This window comes from Cryptomeria japonica, chromosome 3, assembly GCF_030272615.1.
Source record: "Cryptomeria japonica chromosome 3, Sugi_1.0, whole genome shotgun sequence".
NCBI classification, from domain to species: domain Eukaryota; kingdom Viridiplantae; phylum Streptophyta; class Pinopsida; order Cupressales; family Cupressaceae; genus Cryptomeria; species Cryptomeria japonica.
Genome location: NC_081407.1, coordinates 343695583 through 343723427, shown reverse-complemented (window position 1 = coordinate 343723427; position 27845 = coordinate 343695583). Strand labels below are relative to the sequence as shown.

The window sequence follows — 27845 nt, the reverse complement described above, 5'->3', positions numbered from 1 at the left end:
AAAATATTCTAAGGCGAAACGTAAGTGAGTAAGGCTCCTAATGTGGAAACCTTGCTTTGATACCAAAATGTCATGCCCAAAATTTAGGGCAAAAACGGAACAAATTTTTTTTTAAAAGATACTAATTTAATTAACAAGTTCACTCTTGCGACAAGCGTTAATGAAATTTTCATTATTAAATTCGAGCTAATTCCGAAACGAACTAAGCATTGATAAAATTGTTAAATTTTAATTGCGGAAAACCTACTGGTTTAAATTCTATCTCCAAGAGATACTTAGTCAATAGTTTTATTAAATTAATCAAACTAAAGGAAATAAGAGATATTTTAATTTATCCTCCAATATGACTATATAGTCTTAGCAAATTTACTTAATTTTCTCTTTATAATTTATCCCAAATTAAAATCAAGAACATATAAAAATATACATATATACATATTGAATATGCATATATTTATATATTTATAATTTAATTACTTATTCAAAAAGCTCAAAAATTCATATATATACATATATATATTCCCATATATATACATATATATATTCCCATATATATATATGGAAACATATATATACATCCTCTTGCTTTGTGTCCTCTTTTTACGAGGCACCTTTTTGATTGTGGGTGTGGATAGTTCATCACATTGAACACCCTCCTCCATATTGTTGTCTCCCACTTGTTGAAATTCAAGGATGGTTTCTTGTCGAGTTTCAAGAATGACAAACGAATCATTGTGTGCAACAAACAATTCATCATGATCCTCTACCTCCTCTTCATGCTCACTACTTGACAAGTTTGATTGTTGGGCTTCCTATACACAAAACAATTTAACTTATTTAAATAACTTAATACCTCTAGTTAGATTATTGCCTAAGTCATATGATATTATAAACATAACCAAATTTATAAGGTATAATGAATCATAAGATACAATTAACTCAGAAGTTTTTCATGACTTTTTATGAAATAGAAAATACAGTAGATGAAAATGTTCACTCACCAAACCACCACGAATGCTATTATACCCACCAGATCCTAATTTATGGGATCTAATACTTGACACCCTAGCTTGGGTTGCCTTTGTTGTATCTCGAAGGCGTCTTTTAGATCCTCCTCGTGTAGATGGCCTATAGTTTGGATTATTGTAGGCTTTCCTCTTAAATTTGGCATCTTTCATAAGTTCATCCCATGTCACTTGGTCTGTAATCCAAGCTGGACGTGGATATCTCAAGTCTTTTGTCAGCTTCGACCTTAAATTATCTCGTTTAGAGTGCATGTATTTCCGTGCAATATCAAGAATGATATCCTTATTAAACCCTGGATTTCCAAATGCTGTTATGACATCTTTAAAGAGTTCCTCTTTCTTAGCATTGGATTGCTTCCTCCAATCCATTTGAATGGTATTTCCAAATAATTGTTCTGCACGATGAAAAATAAAATGAAAAAATTTTAACCCCACTTCATCCTTCAAGACATTTCCTTCTGAGGTGAGCAAGATTGTAACTTCTTGCGTTCCTTTTGTAGTCACTGAGGATATTGTTGTAGTCTTAGGGGTTGAGGTAGATGCTCCTATAGGTGCATCAATCACTTTGTCGTTTATTTCCTGTATTTACAGTGAGATTGTGAAATTGTCAGAAACCCAACCAAAATATGAAACTATTTCTAAGCAGCCAGTAGCATGAAGATGATCCAAGACATTCTTGAATACATCATTGTTCAAGTTGCAGCAGTCAACAAAAATGAAGGTCGAACAATAAAGAGAAAGATTGTTTGACAATATCCATATTTTTGATTTTTTTTGTTTTGATTGGGATTGGTGCGCAAGCATTCATAGTTCTGATTATGTTCATTCCATCTTTGTGATTGATTCCTAGGAAGAAGTATCTAGAGGATGTTACATGTAACAGAGACAGTTCATCTTAAGTTTTAGTGACCAAAGTATCTACAATGCTACAAATGAAGAGGACAACCATTGAGTAAAGGTTAATGACCAATCATAATAAAGTTCTAATCATAGTGTTTAAAGAAAATAAAACACAATAAAAAGTCATTAATTGTTAAATTATGAAAATGAAAATCTATAATTAATTTTACCTGTTCATCTGAGGTAGGCCCTGCACTCTCCAACAATGCCCTTTCCCATAACTGAATTTGTACAAGTATTTCTTGTCTGGTTGGAACATTTTCAGGAGTATATGGTAGGAGCCTTACTATTCTTGATTGTGAATCTATGAGACTTCTCAAGGAAACTTGTTCGGTTGTTGGTGGGAGAATTTTGACTGAACCCACATCAGGAACATTAGTGTTTGTTGGAGTAATCCTTGAAATATCCTATAAGGCATAGATATAAATATTAGGATGGTATAATAGGTGACAATAACGTAATCAAACCCACACAAACATATGATTTAATCTTACGTCTGGCATAACAGTAGATGTAGTGGAGGGCACAGCTGGATCCTTCATGCCAACAAGATTCACGCTCGATGGAGTTACTTTCAAGATTGCCTGCATTCCACAAACACAAATTAGCATAATATAATAGGGAACATAAGATAATTTAGCATACAAAAGACAAATTTCAAGCTTACCTCATGCACCATCATAGTAATTTGTTGCCCTTGTCCATTTTTTACATATCAATCAAAGCATTTAAGATCGGAGGATCCCCCATAGCAGAATTGGTAGCATCCATGACCACATTCTTAAAAATATAGAAAATGACATAAAAATAAGAAAATATTGATTAGAGAACATATGCATATAGCACCCATGGCCACTAGAAAAAGTTTTGTATACTCTAAAATTTTTGAAAATACAGAAAAAGACAATCATAATCACAGTCATAATCCATGGAAGAATGCTATGAGATATATATGTAGATTTTTGGTGCTCTTCTATCCTTATCCACATTAAACGGCCATACAAAAACATAAATAAACCATAGAAACAAAAGACATTTGTAAAATATGGTCTCCCAAGAAGCATTCTACCTTAGAGCCTTGAAAATCATAAACCGCCAAATGGTTTATTCAACAGACCTCTAAAGAGAACAAAGAACAACAGTAATTGCCTTCAAAAGATCCATGTCAAACATTGTCAACCTACTAGCGTGCTGAATTGAAATTTTGAAAAATAAACACACCTAACCAATGCTTTGGAATGTAAAAGCTACAAATATAGCACCCATTATAGATTTTCTTGCTAAGTAATTTGAGCAGATTTTTATAGGGTAATGTTGTTGACAGTGACTGTGAAAGGACTGTGAACAGTCCAAAATCATTGTTTCAATGCTTCATGAACAGTCATTATAATGGATCAAGGTAGAAAATCATCTATACTACCTATGAGTTGATCATACACACTACACATAAAAGGACATAACATCTGCAATGGTAACAAACCTTTGATCGCTGTCCACACACCATAAGTGTAGCATTCTAAGAAATCCCAGCCAACTTCATAAAAACAAGGTCTCACTGGAAGTTAGTTAAAAGATCTCATTTCATTAATATCATTTACTTATTTATTAAATGCTCTTACAGATTTTATCAATTTTTTCAGGTTAAAAAAAAAAACATTTTCATTATGGTGCATTCTACTTGTTGCAGAGAAAGGTTGATTGAAGGCATTAGTGGATACCTATTCTAGCAATTCATCTATTCTAATTTTGATTCTGATGTAAATATGGAGGCCTCGAGATTAGACTCGGGGAAAAAGATAGTGAAGGCCCTATTTTTTGGGTGATATTAGACTTTGTGTTTTCTTGGGGCTTCTGTATTTTGAGTTTCTTTTTGATAGTATCTACAGAAACCCTATCCCCCCTACCCAATTCTCCCTACCATTATGCTTTGATGTACGTTCATACCCTATTCAAAGCTCCAGTTTTGGCATAGCAAGGGAGGACACAAGCAAATGTTGCTGAAATCTGCCTTTACACCTATCAATTGCATTTAGTTATAAGTTTCTAAAGATTTTTCAACAAATTCTTTTTATGCATATTCTACAAACCCACGTTTTGTCTATGCTTTGATGGATGTCCATACCCTATTTTTCAAACCTTCTATTTTGTCACCGATAGGGAGGATGTTGGCAAAGGTTGTGCAATTTGGTTTCACACCTACTGATTGCATTTGCTTGAAATTTTCTAAAGCCTTTTCAACGAATCCATTATGTGCATATCGTGCAATCATGGCATTCAATAAGATCACATTTCTTCTACTCATTTTGTCAAACAGTTAGCATGCCCTATCGATGCTCCCACTTTTTGCCTACATGTCTACCACAACATTTCAAACTGCTTGATAGTCAGTAGTTGTCCACATTAACATACATACCCTGTTTTTCAAAGTTTCTATTTTATAATCCTCAGAAGTATTTTCAGGTTATTCAACAGCATATCTTTCTTCCAAAGAGTTACGCATCATTAAAATATCCTTCCAATAATGTGAGTGAATGTCTTGCAAAATAAGGTTTTGTGCTTTCAAAATTTCAAGCTTCAAACTATCAATATGTCTTTTCAGGACTGTTTGTTGACACATGGACCTCAGATCTGATAATGCCATCCTTACTATTATACATGTCCTTTATTTAGGTGAATCTGTTATGCATTTGGATGAATCAATAAGGCTATGGTTCAGGCCCTAGAGTCCAACAATGATCTATCACTACTACTAATATGTTATGCACAAATACGTCAAACTTCTTATGACCCATATATCTATAGGTCTGTGCCTTTGAAGACATCATCTACACCTACAAATATTCATGGTATCATTTCGACAACAAACGACAAACGGTATGAAAAGCTGTCAAATTTTTGTTTAGTATTTAAATCTTCATTTTGAGTATAAAACAACAAACTATTAGGTCTTTACATTGGCCGTGAGATAACTGCATCTCCACAGCCATGCCATTGAATAGATAGCCATACTGTTGGACTTGGTTAAATTACCATATAACTCCCAAGTCAAAGACAAATTTTAGAAGTTAAAAATTCATGCCATCTAGATAGAAAACCATATGTTGGAGGGAGACAAACTGATACAAAAATGTTTTACTGATTAGGGGGACTTGCCATCAGCAGCAAAATGCTAGCTGCTATTTAATGATCCCTATTCCAATAGTGCAATGAAAAATTTGAAGGCACTAGGTTGGCTGTACATATCATTCAATAACCATTGTACTATGTCCCAGTTCATTTTGGTATGGGTTTAGCCATTGTTCATTTCTACAACGAACAACTGATGCTCCACGAATTGTTGTTGCCTTACATGCTTCTTAAGTTTATATTGAGCATAGTTGCAATTCTTGTCACAAGGCACACCCTGGAAAACTATAAGGTGCAACAAAACATATTGACATCTTTCTGCATCTAAAACAATTCAAAATTATATCTTTTTATTGTATACTGTAGAGGTGTATACAAAGTGTTATTGAGATTGTTGGGCCAGAAGCCATTTTTTGAACACCAACCCATAGCCATTTTCTAAGCTCCGGCCTATCCACTATGACCTATATAATTGTTGGCTTGTGAACAACTAGAAAATATCAAAGCAAAATGATCTTCCATCTATTGATTCATCCAATACAACCCCTTCCACCATACAAGTGTCCTCTTCTGTTAACTTTAAGAGTTTTTACTTAGTTTTTCAGTCAATGTTCTTCTCAACAGAGGCAAACTCTAGCAGAACTGATCTAGACTCATGCAAGGTAGGGCAAACTTCCAATTACTAGCCTTCTTCATCTATAAAGGAAAGGCAAGAGTGTGAATGATTTATTAATTCCATTTTTTGAGATAGAGCAATTTTTAGACTTCTTTTTTTTCCCCACTTGTTAATTTTTATTATTTTATTGCACTATGAAATTCTGATTTTTAAACAAAAGCAAATATTGTTAGATGAATTGACAATGTAATTGTGCTTTTGTCTTTTATGCTATCTTTTGCATGGGGCAATCTTCTAGTTTCCACACACTTACTGCTCAAGGTGAGTAATGAATTCTTAAAACATCCTCACTACCAATTAGTTTTGTTTCTTTATCTACTAAGATCAATAGTAAAACAATATTGCAAGTGAGTTGTATGAAATAAGATAGCATTCATAGAGATCAGACTAAGAACCATAAAAGTCATAGTGTAGCAATCAAAGACATAGAGATCATTAAAGTGATCATGGTGATCAAACAATGTCATCCTCAGATGAAATTTCCTCATTTGATGGCATAAATACCTCATCAGTAATGGGCCCTAAATCTACAAATAAATTAATACTAGAATTTTCATGGTCTTCATCACCTTCAACTACAGGCAAATTAAAATCAATAAATTCATCATCTTCATGGACTTGATGCCCATGCGGTTGCTCATGTCCTTCGAACACTTCAATAAACTCATCATGATCTTCATCCTCATCATATGCATCATTGACAATAAAATTTTCATCATCTCCATCTATGCTATTTTCATCATCAAGGAGGACTTCTGCATCTTCATTGTCTTCAACATATGTTACTCTTCTTCCTCTTGGATCATAATCAATAACAAATGACCAACCAGGTTGTTCTAAATTTGGAATGAGAAATATCTAGTCACATTGATTTGGAAACACATAAGGTTCAAAAGTGGCTTCAAACCTAGATGTATTAATCATATGGAATCCATTATTGTGCATAAAGATAGTTTTTTCTTCACCCACTTTGATAAGCTTGTACCATTCAACATGAAAAATAACTTTCTTGAAAGACATAAAATCAAGCTCTATAATATCCTCCAGCACTCCATAATAGCGAAGTGTGCTTGTGATTGGCTATCTATCATTTGCATGTGAACGACATTCCACCTCAAATGATGCTGAAACTCCACAATCATAAGTTTGCCTCTTTTCATCAACCTTTTTGATGCGAAAGTGATGACCAAAATTCCACATTCCTTTGTAATATGTTACCTAAATTCATATAAATATTAGATAATTAGATCTGAGAATACAAAAGTTAAAAGAAAATTTACTAAATATCTCCAATATGTTACTATATATGTATCACCTCCCCATTTATAGATCCTTTCACAAAATTCAATTGTTGTTGTGTCACTCTATTTCTCCCTTTTGTTGCCTCGTGTTCAATATTGATCTTTAGCCAATTCCATGAGCATCTCTCTGGCCATTTTCTTTTATGGCTTGCGGGCAATCCTCGAACAGTGTTTTGACAATGTATATTATATATATTGGCCCATGCCTTTTCATCCTCTATTTTCTTTTGTTCAGCATACTTCTCCATCCATTTCAACATAAAGTCGGAATTGTATGCAACATACAAATGTAATGCTTCCCACTCCTTAGCATCTATGAAGAAAAATAGAATTATTCAATAAATTAATAATTATTTAAAAGCATGTATTATAAAATTTAAGATAAAAACAACTACTTCCAGTATTTTTGTATACCTTTTATCCTCTTTGAAGTCTCGTGACCCTCTAATTTTTCTCCTTCAAATGATTAAGGTTGGTTATAATTCCATAATCGCGGAGCTTCAAGATGCAATTGAGGTAAGTACTCACTCAAATGAACCATCTCTTGGAAAACCATGTACCCCTCAACCATGGACCCTTCTGGTCGAGCCTTTTGCCTAACAAATTGTTTTAAAACCTTCATATATCTCTCCACAAGCCACATTGTTCGAATATGAATAGGACCACACTGTTCAATCTCTTCTACTAGGTGTACAAGGTAGTGCTCTTGAGAATTGAAAAAGCTTGGAGGGAAGCACATTTGAATATCACACATCAAAAGTGAAACATTCATTTTCCAATACTTCAAGTCATCCATATGCATCTCTTTAGATGAGACCCACCTACAAGTATTACATGTATTACAATAAAGACTTATGATTACTTCAAAACTATAAGTCATGGAAGAGTAGGAATGATTGATTCAAACTACCTCAAATATTTGGATAGTTTGTAAATAGTTAACCTAACATCACGATCAAAAGTGCTTGGTATTGCTGCAAGCAACACATACTGCATGACCATTAACAAATAACAATGTTAAAAATATACATGAATTGATATTATCACTAGCATATATAAATTTATAATTATGTTTCCACCAAATCAAATGTACTACAAAATTACCTTTATCCAATTGTGCCAATCATGTGTTTTTAGGCCTGAGAAATCTGATCCATCTCTCGTGAATAAGTTTTTAATGTTGCACCAAAGCCAGAAGGAAACCTTATGCTTTTCATTGTATCAATGATGTTTTCTTTCTCCTTTGATGTAAAAGTCCACGGAGCATGATTATATGAGTTGTTTTCATGCAACCACATGTTTGGCATGACATTGGCAACATGGAGGTCCTTTCGTAACTTTATTTGTGCTTCAAAGTTAGTTCCATTTAGATGTTTCCACAAGCACTCTGCCACATTTTTCCCGATGTGCATTGTATCAAATAGGTGGGCTATTGGCAAGTTCTCATAATAGTCTAATTTGTAGAAAATAGAGTGTCTTTTCATTCCTGGTGGAAAGCTCGTCCCTTCTTTTCTACCATATAGTGCTTTCCACCTAGCAAGGTTCATCCTTCTTGGCTTCCTCATTTCCACTTCCTTTCCATTGAATTTATTTTTCTCACGCACTCAATAGTGATGATTTTGTGGTAAGAATTGTCTATACTCATCATATACAGTTTTATTGAGATCCTTTGATTGCCTATACAACATTTTTGGCTCACATGATGGACAACCATGTTTCCCCTTTGTTTGTAGACCTGAAATAAGAATGGAAACCACATTTACTAAAGGGTACAATGGACACAATAATTAAAAATGTAATTTACAATATATTACCACAACAACTAGAGAGCCTCGGGGCATCATGAATTGTCCAGATAAGCATAGCATGAAAGAGGAAGTTTCTATCATTGATTGGTCTTGATACATCAAGCATATTTACACCATCCCATAATTCACGAAGCTCGTCAATGAGGGGCTCCATGTATACATCCATATCCTTTACCTGATACTTCCCTAAGTAAACAAAAAGTTTTTTGTCAGGGTTTTAACTGAATTAAAATATTTTAATATAATCTTCAAGAAATCACTACATTCATATATTCTAGTACCTGGCATGATAAGAGTTAAGATTGCATGCTCCTTTTTCATTGTCATCCAGGGGGGAAGATTGTTGTTAATAATTAAAACTAGCCAAACAGAATATGTTGTTCTAAGATCTCAAAAAGGATTTACACCATCCATTGCCAGAGAAATTCTTGCATTTCTTGGTTCATTTCTTAAATGTGGCCATTTTTCCTCAATCTCTTTCCAATGTTTGCTATCTGTGGCCATACACATGACACCATCTTTGCTCCTCCCATGTGCATGATAATCCATATATTTTGCCAACTCCTTGCATTTGAACATCCTCTCGAACCTTGGCTTTAGTGGAATGTGTCGTAGTACTTTATAAGGAACCTTCTTGGATACTTGATCTTGACGATATCTACCTGTGTGACACACTGGGCATTGCTGCAAATTTGCATTCATTCCATAGTACAATATATGGTCATTTGGACATGCATCATATGTATTGTACTCCATTCCAATATCTTTCATTACTGAGGATACTTCTCTATGTGAATGAGGCAGCTTATCGTCCTTTGGAAGTATTTTGTTTGCCAAAAGCCTATATGATGCAACAAATGATTTTTATAAGATAACTATACATATTATTAAAAAAAATAAGACATCGAGAGCATTAATTTATACGAATATCGAATCCTACCTTAATATATCAGTAAAGCATGTATTTGTCAATCCATGTGTAACCTTCAAATTCAACAACAACATAAGTGTTGCCAATATAGAAGTATCTGCATTTGAGAAAACAGGCGTCCTAGCCAACTGAGCTAAGGGGGAATCAATAACTTCTTCAAAAGATGTGTAGAAGTCTTTGATGAATTCATCAACACCAGCCTCATTTATTTGCGAAGTGGCTTCATCCATAACCATGTCTTGTTCTTCATCTTGAGAGTGGCTATCATCGGTTACATCCGTTGGTTCTTTGGGAATATTATGAACTGGAAGCAGCTTTTTATCAAAAAACCAATTGAAATGATCAATAGAAATGTATTGAATAATGTGAACCTTCATTTATTATAAGAATAATAATTTGTTAATTATAGTGTACCTCTTCTATATAAACCCCATAGTTCAATCTATGGATACCAACAAGTCGTCGCTTCTTTAGTTTCCTATTTTGGCACCTATTGCAAGTGCAATATATCATTTCGTTGAAGTATTCATTTGTCCCTAGAGCAGGTCTTGCTGCTCCTTCATCTGAATATTCAGATGACGATGATGTGTTATTTCCCTGAATGCACCATGTACTATCAACAATAAGAGTCGACTTATAACTCACGTATTACTTCTTTTTTGAAGAGAGCATGACTCTTAGGTGCAAGATATGTTACAACTTAAGAAATTTGAAACTTCGAAAACATGGCTTTAAGGTGAGATACACAAAACTGGAAATAACTTCTCTTGGGCTTGGGTAGTGAGACTCTAAAGTAGACCTCGTAATATCGATGCTTATATTGTTAAACATAAATAATAGCAGGTCAATAGTCAAAAGCCAATACTAATGAAATCAAGTAAGGAACAATCTACATTAACAGTATCAGGGCACACTTGGAGCAAGAGGACAGGTATCCTATGTTCTCTCGATGAAATCTGATCTAAAAAAGAATGTCTACCAAGTATCATGTGAAACATGAAAAACCACACACACACACACACATATATACAACTACGAACACACATTTATGAAGTTGTTAAGAACCTATTACCAAAGCCTTTTGTTATCTATACAATGGAAAGAAGGATGCTTTCTCTTGAACAATGTTCGATATAGAATAATGAAGGCATGATACAAACTAGCCTATCAAACTATAATAAGAATGTATTCCTACTGCCTATCTAAGAAGGGTTAGAAGGCTCAAAACTTGTTGAACCCATTACTAGCTGATTTGGACAAGTTGGTGCATAAACATGTCTTAAGGGATAATTGGATACAAATCCATTCCAAACGTACAAACAAGTAGCTCAATGCTAGAGTAGCTCAGTAGCATATTGGGAGTGATTGGTAAAAGAATTGGACAGATTCTACAGCAATAACATGTACAATTCAAGAAACACTTTTAATGAAGGAATAACAGGTTTCCAAATAGAGTTAGACATGGGGTTGCTATAGAATGTTCAGGATGGTACAAGAAATTTCAATGTAGGCTTTGCTACAGAATGTTCAAGAGTTAGACATTTTGCTGGAACTTTCTTCCTGGGAACCAAACTCTATGGGGTGAATCTTTGTTGTAATCAATTGTGTGATTGCTAACTCTCATTTCCTAGCAATTTATCAAGTTAATATTGCTTAGATAACTCCCATCATTCATGTTGTCCATTTAGATCATTATTGATAAACTATTGTATGGAGATTGTATGGAATCTCCATCATAGTTTACAGTTTTGGGTCTCAGGGCAGTAAAGTTGTCAAAGTTTTCAGAATAACAAAAAAATCACAGTAATGACAGTTATCACAAGGCCCTTAAGTCATCAAAACACAATAAAGAGCAAGATCTCTGTAACAATGTGCATGGTATAATCAACATAGTCTCATCTCAAGAGATACAATCTTCCCAACATAAAAAATGATATGAAATATTATTCTATGTACTACCTAATTAATCCTAGGTTAGTGTTTCATTTCATTAAAATGATACTACTGTAAAGCGGAAAATCGCAATCGAACCCTAGTTGCTCTCCCCTCTTCCAACTCCGAGGAGAGAGAAGGGAGGTTTACAAGGGTTGATGGTTTTCACTTAAGGGAGAGACTTTACATTCAAAAGAGGGGTTGAAACTCACAAGATCCAATCCCACACAATGCAAGATTGGATGCTAAATGAGTTTCAAGGGTTAAGACAGCAAGGCTACCCTCTTTTGTAAAGAATGTGCATAGAAGAATTAAGCTAGGAATGCATAGAAAGTGATAAAGACTCGCTTATAAACTGAGTTAGGGATATAGGATGAAGCTGCGGACCTGGAATTAGCAGTGAAATGTCGATACGACGCTGTCCTGCAAATTTGAGCAAAAGTTGTCAGGACGATGGCGCCCGGCGCCACGGTCCTCCGAAAAATCCGCGAAACGAAGGGGGATCTGTTCGTCTCTGCACAAGGATTCCAAATCTTCAATTTCAGCCGCGTACCTGCAACCTACACACAAAAAAGCGAAGACGATTGGGGGGTTAGGGATTAGGGGTTTGCCTTTAGGTCAAACCCCGGTTTTGGAATTAACCAAGTAATGAGAAATGCTGTAAATGTAAATGATTGTAATGTAAAACAAGTACTAATACCTTGTTCTAAGGATGTTTGTATCCTTATGTGCGAAGGTTTAGATGTTGTTGTTTGTTGTATGTTGTAATAGTATGTAGCACGTAGTAAGTGATCTCCTCTTCAATGGTTGAATCCTTGTCTTGAATGCAACACTTAGCCTTGAATGGAGACTTAGAAGGAATGCTTGAATGCTTGAATGCTTGAGTATAGTTTCCACATATATTCCATCTATCCAAATGAGAGAGGAAAATGTCGTTTATATACTTGCCAATTAGGGTTAAAAGACTGATTTTCCCGACCTTAGGCCGACCAGGAAAGTTAATTTTACCTGAGACCCCATAGGAGACCGGGCCCAAAATAGGCCCAGGGACCAGGGCGCTGGGCACCATGGTCCTGGGGGACCAGGGCGCTGGGCGCTCTGGTCCCACCTCCCGGGACAGCAAGGTGCAAGGAGGTTCAGGCCAGGGTGCTTGAAAAATGCAGTTTTTAGTGTCGTGAGCAAGTTTCGGGGTCTCCATTCAGGTTGCGTGTTGCGTCGCCATCGTGAAGACCGAAATGCAGTCGAAATTGCAAGTGTCGCAATTTTAGGACGCTACATTTAGCCCCCACTTTAGCGGGAGTATGTATGCTCATACTTCCGGTAAAGTACAAGGAAACAACATTGAAAGACTTTCACCACGTCAAGGAGGCAAGATACACCAAGCCCCCAGTGGACTAAGGATCTTACAACTTCGATTGACAAAGTAAAAGGGAAGATCATGAGGGAGAACCATGACTGTCAGTAGTAAGGTTCCCTCACTATGAGTCATGTAAGAAAAATACCAAAAATTTCCAAGGCAAAGCTAAGTTCGCCAAGAAATTTTTAAGTATCTTGAAAGGATAGACAGGGTGTATGCCCCCCTACGTTAAAGCGATCGCACACGCCTCAACGGGGGTGATTGTTTTAACGTAGTGATACACATAAGAAATAAGCAAGGAAAGGAGCACGTTATCGCAAAGATTTAGCCCCCAAGTGTGAGATAAACCCAAGGATAATAGACATAAAACACAAAGCACAAGGTGACTTCGCTTTCCTCGGGGTCAGTATGCTGTATGATAAGTCATGTATATATCATATGTATGTATGCATAATTGTTCTTCATTCCCCAATCAAGGAAGGTCACCTAGAAGAAGGGAACACATGTGTCTTTTGAGTCAACATGAGAGAGACCAAAAGAGATCTCAATGCTTTGCATCGTCCTCAAGTAGACAACACTAAGGACAACAAATAGAAGAATGAGAATAACATATAGAAGAAGTAACAAAAGAGAGGGGGAAAGAATCTGCTATGCTAATGTAACTAGTCTAGCACGTCATCTACCCCCGATCTTGCTGAACAATGTTTCGGGAAGGCAGGGAACACGCTAGAGGAGGAACATCCAACACAGCAGATGGAGCTATCACAAGATCCAAACAAGGGCTATGTTCATATTCCAAGCCACATTGTTCTTGTCTAGGAGCTAGGATAAGTGCTTTAGAAAATTCATTAGATAAATGGTTATCAACATCAACAAGTTCATATTCACTATCAGAAGCAAGAGGAGTAACATTTTCATCATGGATAACATTTTCATCTATATCATCATCAAGATTTATAAAAATAGGATCTTTAACTCGCACAGGATTAAGACCATCATGCATCTTATGTTTAGGAGATTTTGGAGAAAATGGAATAATGCTTGTTGAAGGTGTTTTTGGAGATTGTAAAGTTTGAGAAGCGGCTGCTTGAGCTCTAAGACGACGCTTTCGTCGGCGTTCACGTGCAGAACGATTTCGTCTAGTCTTAGTAGGAAGTGGAGAAGATTGAGGAGGAGGAATGTTCTCATCCTTATCACTTGGGTGTTTAGGTTGTGGTCTCTTAGGCTGGATAATAGGAGAAGAGGAAGGTCTCTTCTCTCTATAAAAGGAAGGAGGAGGAACTGCTCCATATAAAGGAGGAATTTTTGGTTTAGGAAGAAGACCAAGTCCATCATGACGAGGAGGTATAGGTCTACTTTTAGAAGGTTTATTAGGCATAGACATAGTCACATCCATGGGGATGGGTTGGGAATCTTCGTGAGGAAAGACATTAGTTTTATCTTTCAAAGGAAGAACTTCCTTCTCAAGACTGATAGGAATGTCAAGTTTAGGTGTTCTAGGTTCACTTAAAGATAGGATCATATCTATTTTCCACTTTTGATAAGATTTGAAAAGATGATCACTTCGCGGAGGAAGAGACTGGAATTGTTTAGGCCAAAAGTAATCAATAGGAACACTAGAAGTTCTTTCAGCTGGTTTAAAGAGACTAGGATTGACAGTAACAACTTCACCATTATGGGGAAATTTCAAACACTTATGAATAGGAGAAGCAATAGCTTTCATGGAAGATAGCCAAGGATAGCCAAGCTTCACATAAAATTGTTCGGATGAAGGAATAATAGCAAAGTTCACATCAAGAGATTTGTTATGGACCTCAATAGGCAATGTAATAGAACCAATTGCAGGAGAAGAAAATGCATCAAATAATTTCACAACCACATCTGTTTTGTCATAGATCACTTGATTCAATTGCAAAGTAAAAAGAAATTCTTCAGTAATAACATTAACCATGCACGAAGGATCAATAAGCACTCCACGGCAAGGTGTATTCTTGACTTTTGCAACTATGTATAAAGGACCATCAGGTGCTCTAATGGTTTCACTAGAATCAAATGTGATGGAAGGTTCCTTAGGGTTTTCTTGCTGCTCTACAAAGTTAATCACATTCGGAGTCATAGACACAAGACCATCAGATGATAAAGAGGAATCATTAGTCTCAATCGCATTAGAGGTATGGGAAGGTAATGGATTAGTAAAAATTTGAAGATTTTGATTAGGAGGAGCTACAGATGTGTTGCCTTTATCATTCACTCCAGAAACAGAGATAGTATTATTATCAATCAAATCTTGAATTTTACCCTTTAAAGAAAAACATTTTTCAGTATCATGCCCAGGCTGACGATAAAAGTGACAAAAAGCTTTGTTATCAAAATAAGGTGAAGTAATCTTTGCAGGATCAATTTGCCTTATAGGAGGAAGAGTAAGCACATTTTGTTCCAATAACTTATTCATAATACTATGCAATGATTCATTCAAAGGAGTATACTTTCTTTCTTTCTTGAAAAATTTAGAAATAGGAGGCACACCTGATGCTGCATTCACATTGTTGTTGATGATGTTTTCATTGAATTTGATGGAATCTCTGTTCGGTTTAAACTTTCCAAATGGTTGTTGACTGCTATCACCCTTATCACTCGGAGCCATAGGATGTGATTGTTCCTTTTGACTCACAGTCAGTTGATAATTGTGAAGAGTTGCACACAACTGTTGGAAAGAAGTAAACTCAGAAAACAGAAGTTTGTCTCGAATATCTTTTTGCAAATTAGAAATAAAGATTCTTTGAATATCATTGTCAGGCACTGGAAAAGAAATTTGAGCATACAAATGCTTATATCTACCAATGAAATCAGTTACTTTTTCTTTAACACCTTGTTTACAATGCATTAAATCAATCAAAGTAACTTTAGGACTTATATTGTTTTGAAATTGTTGAATGAAAGCATTTGCAAGTTGTTCGAAAGAAGTAATAGAATAAGAAGGCAACGAGCAATACCATTGTAGGGCTTTGTCTCTTAATGTTCTAGTAAACAGTTTCGCAAGCAACCTTGGGTCATAAGCAAAATCGGTACATATTGTTTGAAAAGTCTTAACATGTGTTAGAGGATCACCTTTACCATTATAGAGCTCCAAATGCGGGATTTCAACATGTTTAGGAGGGATAGCTCGAACAATGTCAAGAGAAAGTGGGCTCGCAACATCAAATGTGGGCACACTAAACTTAGATTGATTCATAGAGGCAATTTGTTGCTGTAAAGAAGAGACAGTTTGTGCAAGATTGTTAATGGTCGCTTCAGTCGAAGAGTTCATATTAGATGTGTTAGATTGAGATGGAGGTGTTATGTTATTGAAAGAAGGTAGAGAGTAAGGTGGTGGGACTCTATGATAATTAGTCATAGGAGATGATTGGACAGGAGGAACACTACAAGGAGGAATGGAATGATTGAATGAATTGCCCCCTTGCGTCATGTTCATTTGTGAAGATGTAATAGGAACACTCATTGAAGGAATGAATGAAGAAGTTGGATTGAGTGAAGGAAGAGGGTTAATTGAAGAAGAGGGATTGCCCCCATGACTGGTGATCACAGGAGGAATGTCTTGTATAGAAGTAGCCATTATGTTTGATGTAAAGGTAGGTATGCTAGCAATAGAGGTTGTCAAAGGAATAGAATGATTGACTTGTGTGGGAGGTTGTGTATAACCTAAAGTTTCGGCACAACTCTTCATAGGCATCACATTCGAATCCACAATGTGTGCAATACCACGCAAAATATCAATTCCATTCTTATCACTTTGAAGCATATGTTTTAGACCCTCAATTAAAGGAAGAGCTTGACTATCGGGATACTCATGAGACAGCCATTGGTGAAAATCATCAAATTGGTTATCCAATTTCGAAAGTTGTTCTACAGAAACCTCATGGAGAGCTTCTTCATCATTAGGAGGATTAGAGGAATTACCCATGTCCTCGTTAAAAAGGCTATTCAAATTAGGTTCCATCTCCTCGGTAGTTAAACCTCGGAAAGACTTAATTCTACGGCTTCGTCTAACAGGAATAGTGTAAGTAGGGCTTATTGTTGTAAAACTCATGCACTAGAAAGGAAGAGAAAATTTTGAATTTAGAGGTAGCAATTTTCAGTAAAATCAGCCAATCTTCCAGATTTAAGCTGTTAAATGCAATCATGACAGTCTCCCGAAATTTCGAAAAAAATGTCCGGGACCGTGGCGCTCGGAGTGCACACGGTCCTTGCAACTTTTTTCGAAATTTGCAGGGATGAAAGTTATGATGATTTTAGAGCTAATCTGAAAAAATTGAGTGATTTTACGATCTGTAGATAGGCCAAATCAAAGTTGCAATCTCGAAATTGAACCCTACCAAGATTGTCGAAAAATGCAAAATTTGAATTTTGAAAAAAAGAGAGGGAAATTGAAATTTTGAATTTTATGATTTTAGAGGGAATGTCAAAAAGCAATGCAAGTTTTGAAATTTAAAAGTTGACTCAACTTCACGCAAAATTCAATTTTGAAAGCGGAAATCAAAGTTGTTGTAATTAAGCACTTAATTTCAAAAGTCACAAATTGCAAGAATTTGAATAAAGCACTGAAATTTCGAATGAATGAAAACACACTTTTCAGATTTAGGACAGTAAGAACACAATTTTGACACAAAATTTCAATTTCAATGATTTTTGAATGATTAGGAGCCTTAAACCAAGCAATCACGAGACCAACTTTGACTGTAATTTTGAAAGTGTTATAATTGATAAAGACAGCCAAAATTCTGGATTTTAGCAGGAAAATACAGTAAGATCTTGCTCCCGAAATTTCAGAAAAAATGTCGGGGACGATGGCGCTCGGAGTGCACACGGTCCTCGCAACTTTTTTCCAAATTTTCAAGGATGAAAGATATTGTAATTTTATTGCGGAATCCAAAGTTACAGCTGATTTGGAGATGTTTTGATCAGTGAAATTGTCGGACAAAGGTTGAATCAAGAGGGTTTCAAAAATTAGGGTTTTGACACTTAACCACTTAATTTTCAAAATTAAAGCACAAACATGAATTGATAATTTGTAATAGAAGGGCAGATCTGAAACAAGCATTGACAATTAAATATTTCACAAGTTCAATTTTCAAAAAGAAAATTTAGGGTTTTTATGCAATTAACCTCTAAAATTTTGCAAAAGATCAAACATGGAAATGTAATCAAGGAATCAATTTTCAGATCTAAGCATGAAAAATCAGAAAGGATGTTCACGTCGGGTTCACCAAAATGTAAAGCGGAAAATCGCAATCGAACCCTAGTTGCTCTCCCTTCTTCCAACTCCGAGGAGAGAGAAGGGAGGTTTACAAGGGTTGATGGTTTTCACTTAAGGGAGAGACTTTACATTCAAAAGAGGGGTTGAAACTCACAAGATCCAATCCCACACAATGCAAGATTGGATGCTAAATGAGTTTCAAGGGTTAAGACAGCAAAGCTACCCTCTTTTGTAAAGAATGTGCATAGAAGAATTAAGCTAGGAATGCATAGAAAGTGATAAAGACTCGCTTATAAACTGAGTTAGGGATATAGGATGAAGCTGCGAACTTGGAATTAGCAGTGAAATGTCGATACGGCGTTGTCCTGCAAATTTGAGCAAAAGTTGTCGGGACGATGGCGCCCGGCACCACGGTCCTCCGAAAAATCCGCGAAACGAAGGGGGATCTGTTCGTCTCTGCACAAGGATTCCAGATCTTCAATTTCAGCCGCGTACCTGCAACCTACACACAGAAAAGCGAAGACGATTGGAGGGTTAGGGATTAGGGGTTTGCCTTTAGGTCAAACCCCGGTTTTGGAATTAACCAAGTAATGAGAAATGTTGTAAATGTAAATGACTGTAATGTAAAACAAGTACTAATACCTTGTTCTAAGGATGTTTGTATCCTTATGTGCGAAGGTTTAGATGTTGTTGTTTGTTGTATGTTGTAATAGTATGTAGCATGTAGTAAGTGATCTCCTCTTCAATGGTTGAATCCTTGTCTTGAATGCAACACTTAGCCTTGAATGGAGACTTAGAAGGAATGCTTGAATGCTTGAATGCTTGAATGCTTGAGTATAGTTTCCACATATATTCCATCTATCCAAATGAGAGAGGAAAATGTCGTTTATATACTTGCCAATTAGGGTTAAAAGACTGATTTTCCCGACCTTAGGCCGACCAAGAAAGTTAATTTTCCAAATTGCAAACAAAAAGACCCGAGACCCCATAGGAGACCGGGCCCAAAATAGGCCCAGGGACCAGGGCGCTGGGCGCTCTGGTCCCACCTCCCGGGACAGCAGGGTGCAAGGAGGTTCAGGCCAGGGTGCTTGAAAAATGCAGTTTTTAGTGTCGTGAGCAAGTTTCGGGGTCTCCATTCAGGTTGCGTGTTGCGTCGCCATCGTGAAGACCGAAATGCAGTCGAAATTGCAAGTGTCGCAATTTTAGGACGCTACAACTACAAGTAAAAAAAAAACATAAATACCTGGTCAGCCATTTCGTATAAACACCAGAAAAATAGCCGAGTAGAATTGTTGAGGTAGAATAACCTAAAATATGTGGATTTAAATTTAATTAGAGAATTAGTAGCAAAATATAGAGAAAATACAGATAACACCTATTATCTTTGTCAAACAGCCTAAGTAATGATTATACGACACATAAGTAAACCAATTCCTTTACCCAAGCACACACATCAACATGATTTACAAAGACCATAGATAGAATTAAGCTAAATTCAAATACACAATTTAACACCAGTAATCAACTACGTGTAAATTATTCCAAAATAAAACATTTAGTTATTAGAGAATATGATATATATTTTCTTACACATTAGGGCTAGCTACAAAGCTAGCATTTTAAAAGATCCGATGTCATACTCCATAGACAAACACATTTTGGAAATTATAAATTCATGCTGAATGAGCCTTGAGAATGCATGGGTGTACCGTGAACCCTTTGTGCAACATATGTTGTCGGTGTTGCTAGTAACTCTATTGGGGAAATTTGTATACTTGTTCATGGTGTTGAAATAAATGAGCAAAATCCTCAAACAAAAACTAGCACTTGACCATATTTTTTTTTGAATTTGAATGATGATAAATGAATTAGATAATTTTTTTCTGAAAATCTACCATGATTAAAAAAGTGTTTGCAACAAGGTGAAATGAGCATTAAATGATAATTCCATCAAAGTTAGGCGTAAAATGTTTGGATAAAAGATCTAAAAAACATGTATCTAAAATAAAAAATAGCATTATTAGGCATGTCAAAGGCAATAATAGCAATAATATAGGTTTTAGCATCCAATTGTCATCTTCAATGATACAAGTAGCATGCATCTTTCGTCATATCTAAATGACCATAAACTAGAGCATAGGAACATTCTACACAATTTCAACATATAACTATTTCTGCATCAAGTTTTGAACTTCCATGATTGTTACCAGTTTTTTTCCCTTTCAGGATTAAATTGGCCTCACCTAAAGACTTAGTCATTTTTTTTAGGAGTTAATTGTAAAAATATTAAATCAAAGGAGGTTTTGATTTATTAAAAAAGTGTTCCAATTGACAACTTCTTCCTTTATAGTCAAATACTTTTAAAAGATAAATGTAAAAGTGGGATTTACTTATTTTATATTGTTAAAATAAATAAAACATTATAAAGCATTATAATGCTTTATTTATTGAGACAGAGAAAATAAGCTCTCAAAGGCCTTGTTTTACGTAATAAATCAAGAGAATAAACGATCATGCATAGTTTTGGAGGAAAATAGATAAGGAGAAGGGAAAAGGCTAAAGTCATGCAAAGAAAAAGAAAGAGAATCCATGCATTGTGATGGAATTAAAGAAAACAAGAAATGCAGGAAATATCAATGATGACAGCGAAGATCATTCATAACACAAATCATAGGGGTATTAAATGATTGTAAAGGAAGTCAAAAGCATAATAACAACAGTGGGGTTCCAGACTTGTGAAAAGACACAATAGTCATAGTGGAACAACCTTTCAAATTATTTTCAAAGAGTCTTATGACACTGAAGGTTTTGATGTAGTCAATGATGAGGAGACCTAACACAGTCAAGATGCTATGAAAGGATTTCAAAGAGGAGTCTATTTTCAATCATACTATCAAGATAACCATCATGATATGTGATTATTCTCACAAAGGTATAGCAGATTCTTGTGAAAAGAACACTTAGTGATTATCAATCAAAGAGTTTGTGTTACCATAAAATCCAGTGCTCATGGATAAAATCATAGGAGTCAAGGCATATGAAAAATGATCCAAATCAAGATAGAAACATGAAACGAGGGAGATGTCATAGACCTACAATAGCAGCAAAATCTAAGACTACAGTCACAAACGATAACAAAGGAGCAGCCCTAGATAACATTGGAGCAGCTAACCCAAGGAGGGCTTCAAAACAATAGGTTGCAGTCCTAGAGAAAATTATAGAACACTAAGATCATATAGATCTCAGACCATAAAGGGACTTCTTGTAGTGACAGAATATAAAAGTTTCAAAATCATAGCATCAAGTATCAAAACAATACCAAAATAGTTAGAACAGATTCAGGACAGTGAGATGAACGAATACACAGTCAGCAAGTAGAAAATCCAGCTGAAAAGAGCAGTCAATGTCTTAGTTGCAGTTACTTAGCAGCCCAAGACTTCAATTTGGGGTTAAGGAAGTAAGAGTTTTCTGAAAAATATGAAATGCAAAGTAAGAATCATCAACAAAACTACAGTCTTCGTGGCAGAATATCAGTCCATAACACAATGAAAGGAAGACAGTGAAATATAGTCATCATGAGCATATTAGGTAGCCAAAGAACTAAAAGTATAATCTATAGGGATTTCATAACAGTGATCCTAAGAAGCCAAGATATAGGGCACAAAATGTTCTTATCAATTAATACCTTACGTCAAAGTATAAAGCTACAAAAAAATTGAGAACTCTAAGAACAGTGATTCCAAAGAATATAGTATGAACAAGGTTATAGCAGCATTCCAACATTCTATTGAACATTTTCAGTCACACCGTGAAGGTATAAATGCCTGTTCAATTATCATGAGTAATAAAAATCACAAGGAAAAATGGAGGTTGTATTCACAATCAAAAGCATGATACAACAGTTATACATTAATACAGGTGAAGAGCTAAAGGATTTGCAGTCATAACACTGTCAAGACATAGGTTGAATAAAGATCTTCTACTGTCAAAGGTTAGCATACAACACACAGTAAAAGAACAACCTAAAGTCAAAGTTGCAGCTGTATCATAACACTTATGATCAAGGTTTAAGATAGGTCCATCTAAAATGATAGTACCAAATATGAGGTCACATGATTGATATCATAGTCATGGTGACTATTAAAGAGCATACAAAAGACAGTGGTCACTTACAGGTAGTTTCAAAGCCATACAAATAAACTTGACCTTCACAACAAAAATAGTAGCATGGGTACCACAGAAGCTCACAACCTCAAACCATCCTTCAAAGAAGCCATCAAACATTCAACTCATAGTCATGCTAACTAGGGATCTAGAAGTATCAGTCATTAGGCCAAATGGAGGATCACAACCTCAAACCATGGCATGAGTAATACATGAAGACAAGGTTCTTTGATTGATGAACAATGAAGCAACAAAACAGCAATCCAAGCACCCAAGTTAAATACCATAGAAGAATTTAATATTGGATAGGGGCTCATCATTTTTTGTATATAAGATCCCGCCATAGAGAACAATAGTCTCACAGAGATATTGCAGTCAAGAAGGTAATCAAAAGTGAGCATGGATTAGTCATGACTGGGTGTATTGCAGTGTTTAAAGAGTTTGTATTGACAAACAGAGCCATTTACTGTCAAATAAGATCAGTGTTGGATACAATAGACCCAGACAAAAATAAAGGCCCCAAATGCCATTAAGGTCACCAAATTACTACTCAGGATACTCATTGAAGCATTTTGTGATAATACTTTCAGAACAGTACATGATACGAAAGGACAATGCTATAGTGATAGAAAAAGCAAATCATAGCATGATTCAATACACTAAAGACAGATATTTAAAGGCAAGGTATGATCAGTTACAACAAGTTGATAAAGACATTCATGGTAGCACTCAAGGCTTGAAGACTTATAAATGGAGTCCATGATCTTGGATAACTTTCGTAAAAAAAAGAAACTACAAAAGATTACATGAGAGAACAGTCCTTTACGGTTTGAGTCAAACCTTACAATGAATACATCAACAAAGATTAACATAAAAGGCAGTGATTTAGGATCATTTATAGCAGACATTTGTTTATTTCATATCCATATAAGGTAATGACTATTATTGTGCACATGGAGAAGTTAATTTGTTGCAGACCAGGAATAGTGATAATGGTGGCTAGCTAATACAATGACATAGATCAAAAGTGCAGTCGTGATAGCAACACCACAGTAACTATAAGGTTAGACATCAAAATAGAACTAATTCGCAGTCATTGCAAAACAGTGATCAAGCATATGACAATGGTAATCTGTATATGTGTTAGAAGCTACAACATATAAGATAAAAACACATCCATAAAAATCGCATACTAAATATTAAAATCTGCAAAATAATCCCAATTTTAAACATGTGGTTTTTATGGTGATGAGAAGAAACTTCCAAAAGAAATAGATAGAGACGTAGATTGGATTTGTTTACAACTCCCCAACTCATTAAGAATTCAAGTGGTGGAGTGTTTCCAAAGAGGGAAGGATGAAATGGTTTCTCAACTGATAGAAGTAGTGCCATATGAATTTGATTTTCGATATCTTTAAAAATTGGACTAACTGCCGCACTTTGAAAATTGATTTGGTAGATTAACTATCAAGATGCTGCTTCAAAAATTCATGGAGACCTATAAATTTTGGTGTAATGACAAACTTACATGTGATATTGGAGTCTAAATTCAAGATTAATTCTTTTGAATTATGAGCTGAACTAACTACAACATTTCTGAAAATTGATATTGTGAATTAACTACTAGGATGTTGCTTTAATTCATTGCACCTATAAAATTTTGATGTAATGACAAATCTATAATTTGAAGGATGAATATCCAAAAATGGATGACCACATACTCTTACACATTTTGTCAAACATTGTGCATACTTCCTAAGGTCAAAAGGTTTTCTTTTGCATATTTGGTAAGTACAGGTTATGAATGTTTCATTACATAATAATAATGCCAAATTTAAAAAAAAAAATGGAATATGTTAAGCACTCTGACTTGATGCAATATGTGTTTTTGTTGGTCTTATGACAAAGAGACTCCTCTAAAGCACAAGAAAGGGGATGATTAAAAAGGAGAAGCCAAAGTCCACATTAATGACACTGAAGACCATGCTGCTGAAGTTGAAGATCCAACATTGAGTTCTCAGATATTGAGCCCCCATTAGGATGGGGGACCCTTGATCACTAAAGTGAAATCATAAATGCATAAGCAGTCTTTGACCTGATGTAATATGTGTTTTTGTTGCTCTAATCAGTTTCAGATGTGTTTAGATATACTACACGAGACTTTACTCTCTATCTATATTTTAAAGTCAATGTTTTAGTAAGATACAGTCATGTAAGCATGCTATGTAACAACAAGAACAATGTTTTGTAAATATGCTATTTAACAGCAAGAACAATGTTTTGGTAAGATGCAGTCATGTAATGCTGGGTAGTCTAATACTCATATAGGGGCTATCATACCTGCCCTGTTTGTAGATATGAGTTTCCCACGCAGGATCTCAATCACTAAAGGCTATCATTATGTTTATGAACCCAAAAGAAGCTCATTCAGTTTTGATCTATGCACTTAGAGTTTGGATATAGGGATTCATCATACACGTGATTTTCCAAAGCGGTTACCAGATTAGAGAAGGTTACTGTGTTTTATTTTATGAAAAAGTTGACAGTACTAACAATTAAAGGGTTTTAATTTTGTTTGATCTTGGATTTGTAATTTGTTTTAAGCTCCTTTAACAGGATGTGCATGTTAATTGTCGAATCTTGTTCATCATAAACCTTCTATGTAAGATTAGCTCTTTCATATGCCATTATTGCCAAGATTTGTTCAGATTCAATTAGACTGAACTCCATGTTGAATGTGTCTTTCTAGATCTAAACAGTTCCTACTCACTAAATATCTCTAGCACAGTATGTTACGATTGCTTTCATGTTTTACTGTCTATGCAATGTTTGCTCTGTATTTCAAAAGCAAAAATATGTATTCATTAAAAGTTATTGAATATATCTGTTGGGTCTGGAACATCTTATCATGATATGGTAATTAATGATGCTATTACAGGCCACAAGAATTGGTTTCAAAGCATCACAAACTGTTAAATGGTTGGGTGTTACTGCAGTCCGTTTCAAAAAATAGGTAAAATTTTCAAATCTAATAATCTTGGTTTCTTGTCTTTTTAGTTTTTTGACTTGTTCCAGTTCCTTTCAGTTTAATTGTGTAAGAAAAATATTTAGGATTTATAAAAAATGACCATAAGTTCAGCCACAAACTGCGTCCAAAGGAAACCACCAAAATTGACAGGATAGCTATTAATACAGGAAAACATAAGAGAGAAAACATAAGAGAGTAAATATAACTAACAGTATAATCCTTTCATCGTTGCATACACTTTAAAAGACCACAAAGTAAAAAACAACAAGAAAAACATGGAGGGCACGTAGATTCAATTGGAAGAAGAACAATATAATGTTTCCATGGTTTGATGTGGGTTGGAGTTGTGACTACTTTCAAACAACTACCGATTTTTGGCTGTGTTGACAGAATATCTTATCCTAATTAGAGGATTTCAAGAGTGGATTGTTCACTTCTATTTTTTACTTCAATGTTTAAATAGTTTGGCTGGCAAAAGGTCTCATACTATTCTAATATTATCTTGTTTTATAAAATTATGTTAAAATTATTTCCATCTTTTTGTTGGCAAAATTGATCTGTGTCCTCTTACCAGGTTGTTCTTTGGATCAACACTATAGTATTTTTTTAAGTTATCGCCTTGATTTGATATTATATTATAATTTACCTTTCTCTTCCTTCTATGTTAATATCAGAAAGCTAGTGAGAGCTATAACATTTTGAATGATTTCTAGGCTATAGCTATGAACTATGAATGCTTTCAGCTAAAAAATCTTGGGATATTGTTACCTATACTGTAGTAAACTACTGTTGAACTGTAGTCAATATACATTATTGTAAAGTTTCCTACTATTGAAATAAGTTGTTATAAAATTGTAGTAATTATATTTTTTTTACTATAACTTACAGGGGATTTGTGCAGTATGTAGTTTTCACCCGTTAGGATAAAACTGAAGTATGTTTGTACACAAGATAGGCTAAACAACAGATTTAAGGCAATTGTAATTAACCATTAATACTACCCAGATCACAAAAGTCAAATTGCCCCTGAATTACTTGATGCCTTACACTTTTTCTTGATGCCTTACCCTACCCCCAACAAATCAAAATGTCAAAACCCAAGATGCCTCCACTTCAGCAGCTCCAGAATCAACCATGTCAACCATTGAGACGCAAGAAGGTAAAGTGATCTCATTTTATCTCCTCCCGAATGTGCAAGGAGGTCACTGCCAACAGTGTCTCCACGTTAGCAGCAACAGCCAAAGCATTCCATTGGGTACAAATTGTTTGTTTTATCTCTTCCAAATCCCCAAACACTCTCTATAACCCATTCCTAGTTATTATGGGTTCATTTAAAAGAATCCAGGGACTCCTTTGAGAAAGAACAGGACAATAGTTTTAACTTTCCATTGAGAAATAACATCAATCAGATCAACAGGAAGTTCAAAAGGGACCACTTTACCTTCAGTGTACTGTGTAGCTAGGGTTTCAGAAGACCTAGAGATTTGTACATTCACAGTTGCATCATCCTGGCCATGTACTGAAGCTGAACTACTGTATTGTGAGCTGAGGATTTCCAGGCGCAGATGAATCTACAAGGAGGGCCTTGCGCCCAACAGTGTCTCCACGTTAGCAGCAACAACCAAAGCATTCAATAGGGTACAAATTCTTTGTTTTCGCATGCAAATGTAGAACACCTTGAAAAATAGAATCAACCCAACTTGGGCTATGGCATCGATCTCTAAATCCTCGAAAAAATGTAACCGACCCAGACTGGGATATGGCTTCAGGATGAATTGCCGCTTGTTCTATTGCATCCCCACCTCTGCTCCTGGTGCTCCTGCTTCCCTCGTAACTCCTGCCTCTGCTAGCCGGATGGGAATCCCCTGTATTGCATCCCCACCTCTGCTCCCGGTACTCCTGCTTCCCTCGTAGCTCCTGTCTCTGCTAGCCGGATGGGAATCCCCCGTAGCTCCTACCTCTGCTAGCCGGATGGGAGAATATGGGCGGATTTTACAGGCTAAATAGAACCCCTCCATTCTTTCCCGCGATCCCGCCATTGATAATGAACGCCGTGAAACAGGGAACCTCAGAGAGATGCAGTCCCAGATGATGGAATACAATGATAGCAAGAGTTGCAGATAAGCTATGCTCCTACCGTCGGTCGAGCAGAGACATGCGTTGATGAGTTTAGTTAAAATCAGTTAAGAGGAGAAGAGCAGAAACATATATTGCGTTGATGAGTTAGTTCGAAGTAAATTGGGGAAAATGATTTTATTTTAGAAAAAGATTTTTTCTGTTGTCTTAATCTAAGACAATTAAACAATAAAAAATACATGTTACATTTAAAATATGTATTTAAGA

The 27845-nt window shown here is 35.5% G+C and overlaps 1 protein-coding gene across 6 annotated transcripts; it reads right to left on the bottom strand.

The window, feature by feature from the left end:
• Nucleotides 1–458: 458 nt before the first annotated feature.
• On the bottom strand, nucleotides 459–27750 carry LOC131074772 (uncharacterized). Of its 6 annotated transcripts, none has more exons than XM_058014656.2 (6): nucleotides 26944–27749; nucleotides 2593–2705; nucleotides 2420–2509; nucleotides 2096–2332; nucleotides 1002–1604; nucleotides 459–812 (listed from the first exon to the last, which is right to left on the bottom strand). In XM_058014656.2, exons 2-6 carry the CDS (start codon nucleotides 2605–2607, stop codon nucleotides 474–476), a joined length of 1284 nt encoding a protein of 427 aa, XP_057870639.2. In that variant the 5' UTR covers nucleotides 2608–2705; nucleotides 26944–27749; the 3' UTR covers nucleotides 459–473. The 6 variants fall into 6 exon arrangements, 5 of the variants coding, with proteins under 5 accessions (XP_057870639.2, XP_059074292.1, XP_059074291.1 ...); XM_059218309.1 differs by lacking the exon at nucleotides 26944–27749 and adding an exon at nucleotides 12087–13691; XM_059218308.1 differs by having other exon boundaries at nucleotides 2420–2705; nucleotides 26944–27750.
• Between the last annotated feature and the right edge of the window lie 95 nt (nucleotides 27751–27845).

Bases quoted from the DNA above. Each gene is read 5' to 3' on its own strand.
- LOC131074772 (XM_059218308.1), bottom strand. From the start codon at position 2,536: ATGCTAATTTGTGTTTGTGGAATGCAGGCAATCTTGAAAGTAACTCCA. The intron at 2,333-2,419 runs GTAAGATTAAAT...TATGCCTTATAG, and splicing joins CATCTACTGTTATGCCAGAC to GATATTTCAAGGATTACTCC. The intron at 813-1,001 runs GTGAGTGAACAT...TTTTGTGTATAG, and splicing joins ATAGCATTCGTGGTGGTTTG to GAAGCCCAACAATCAAACTT.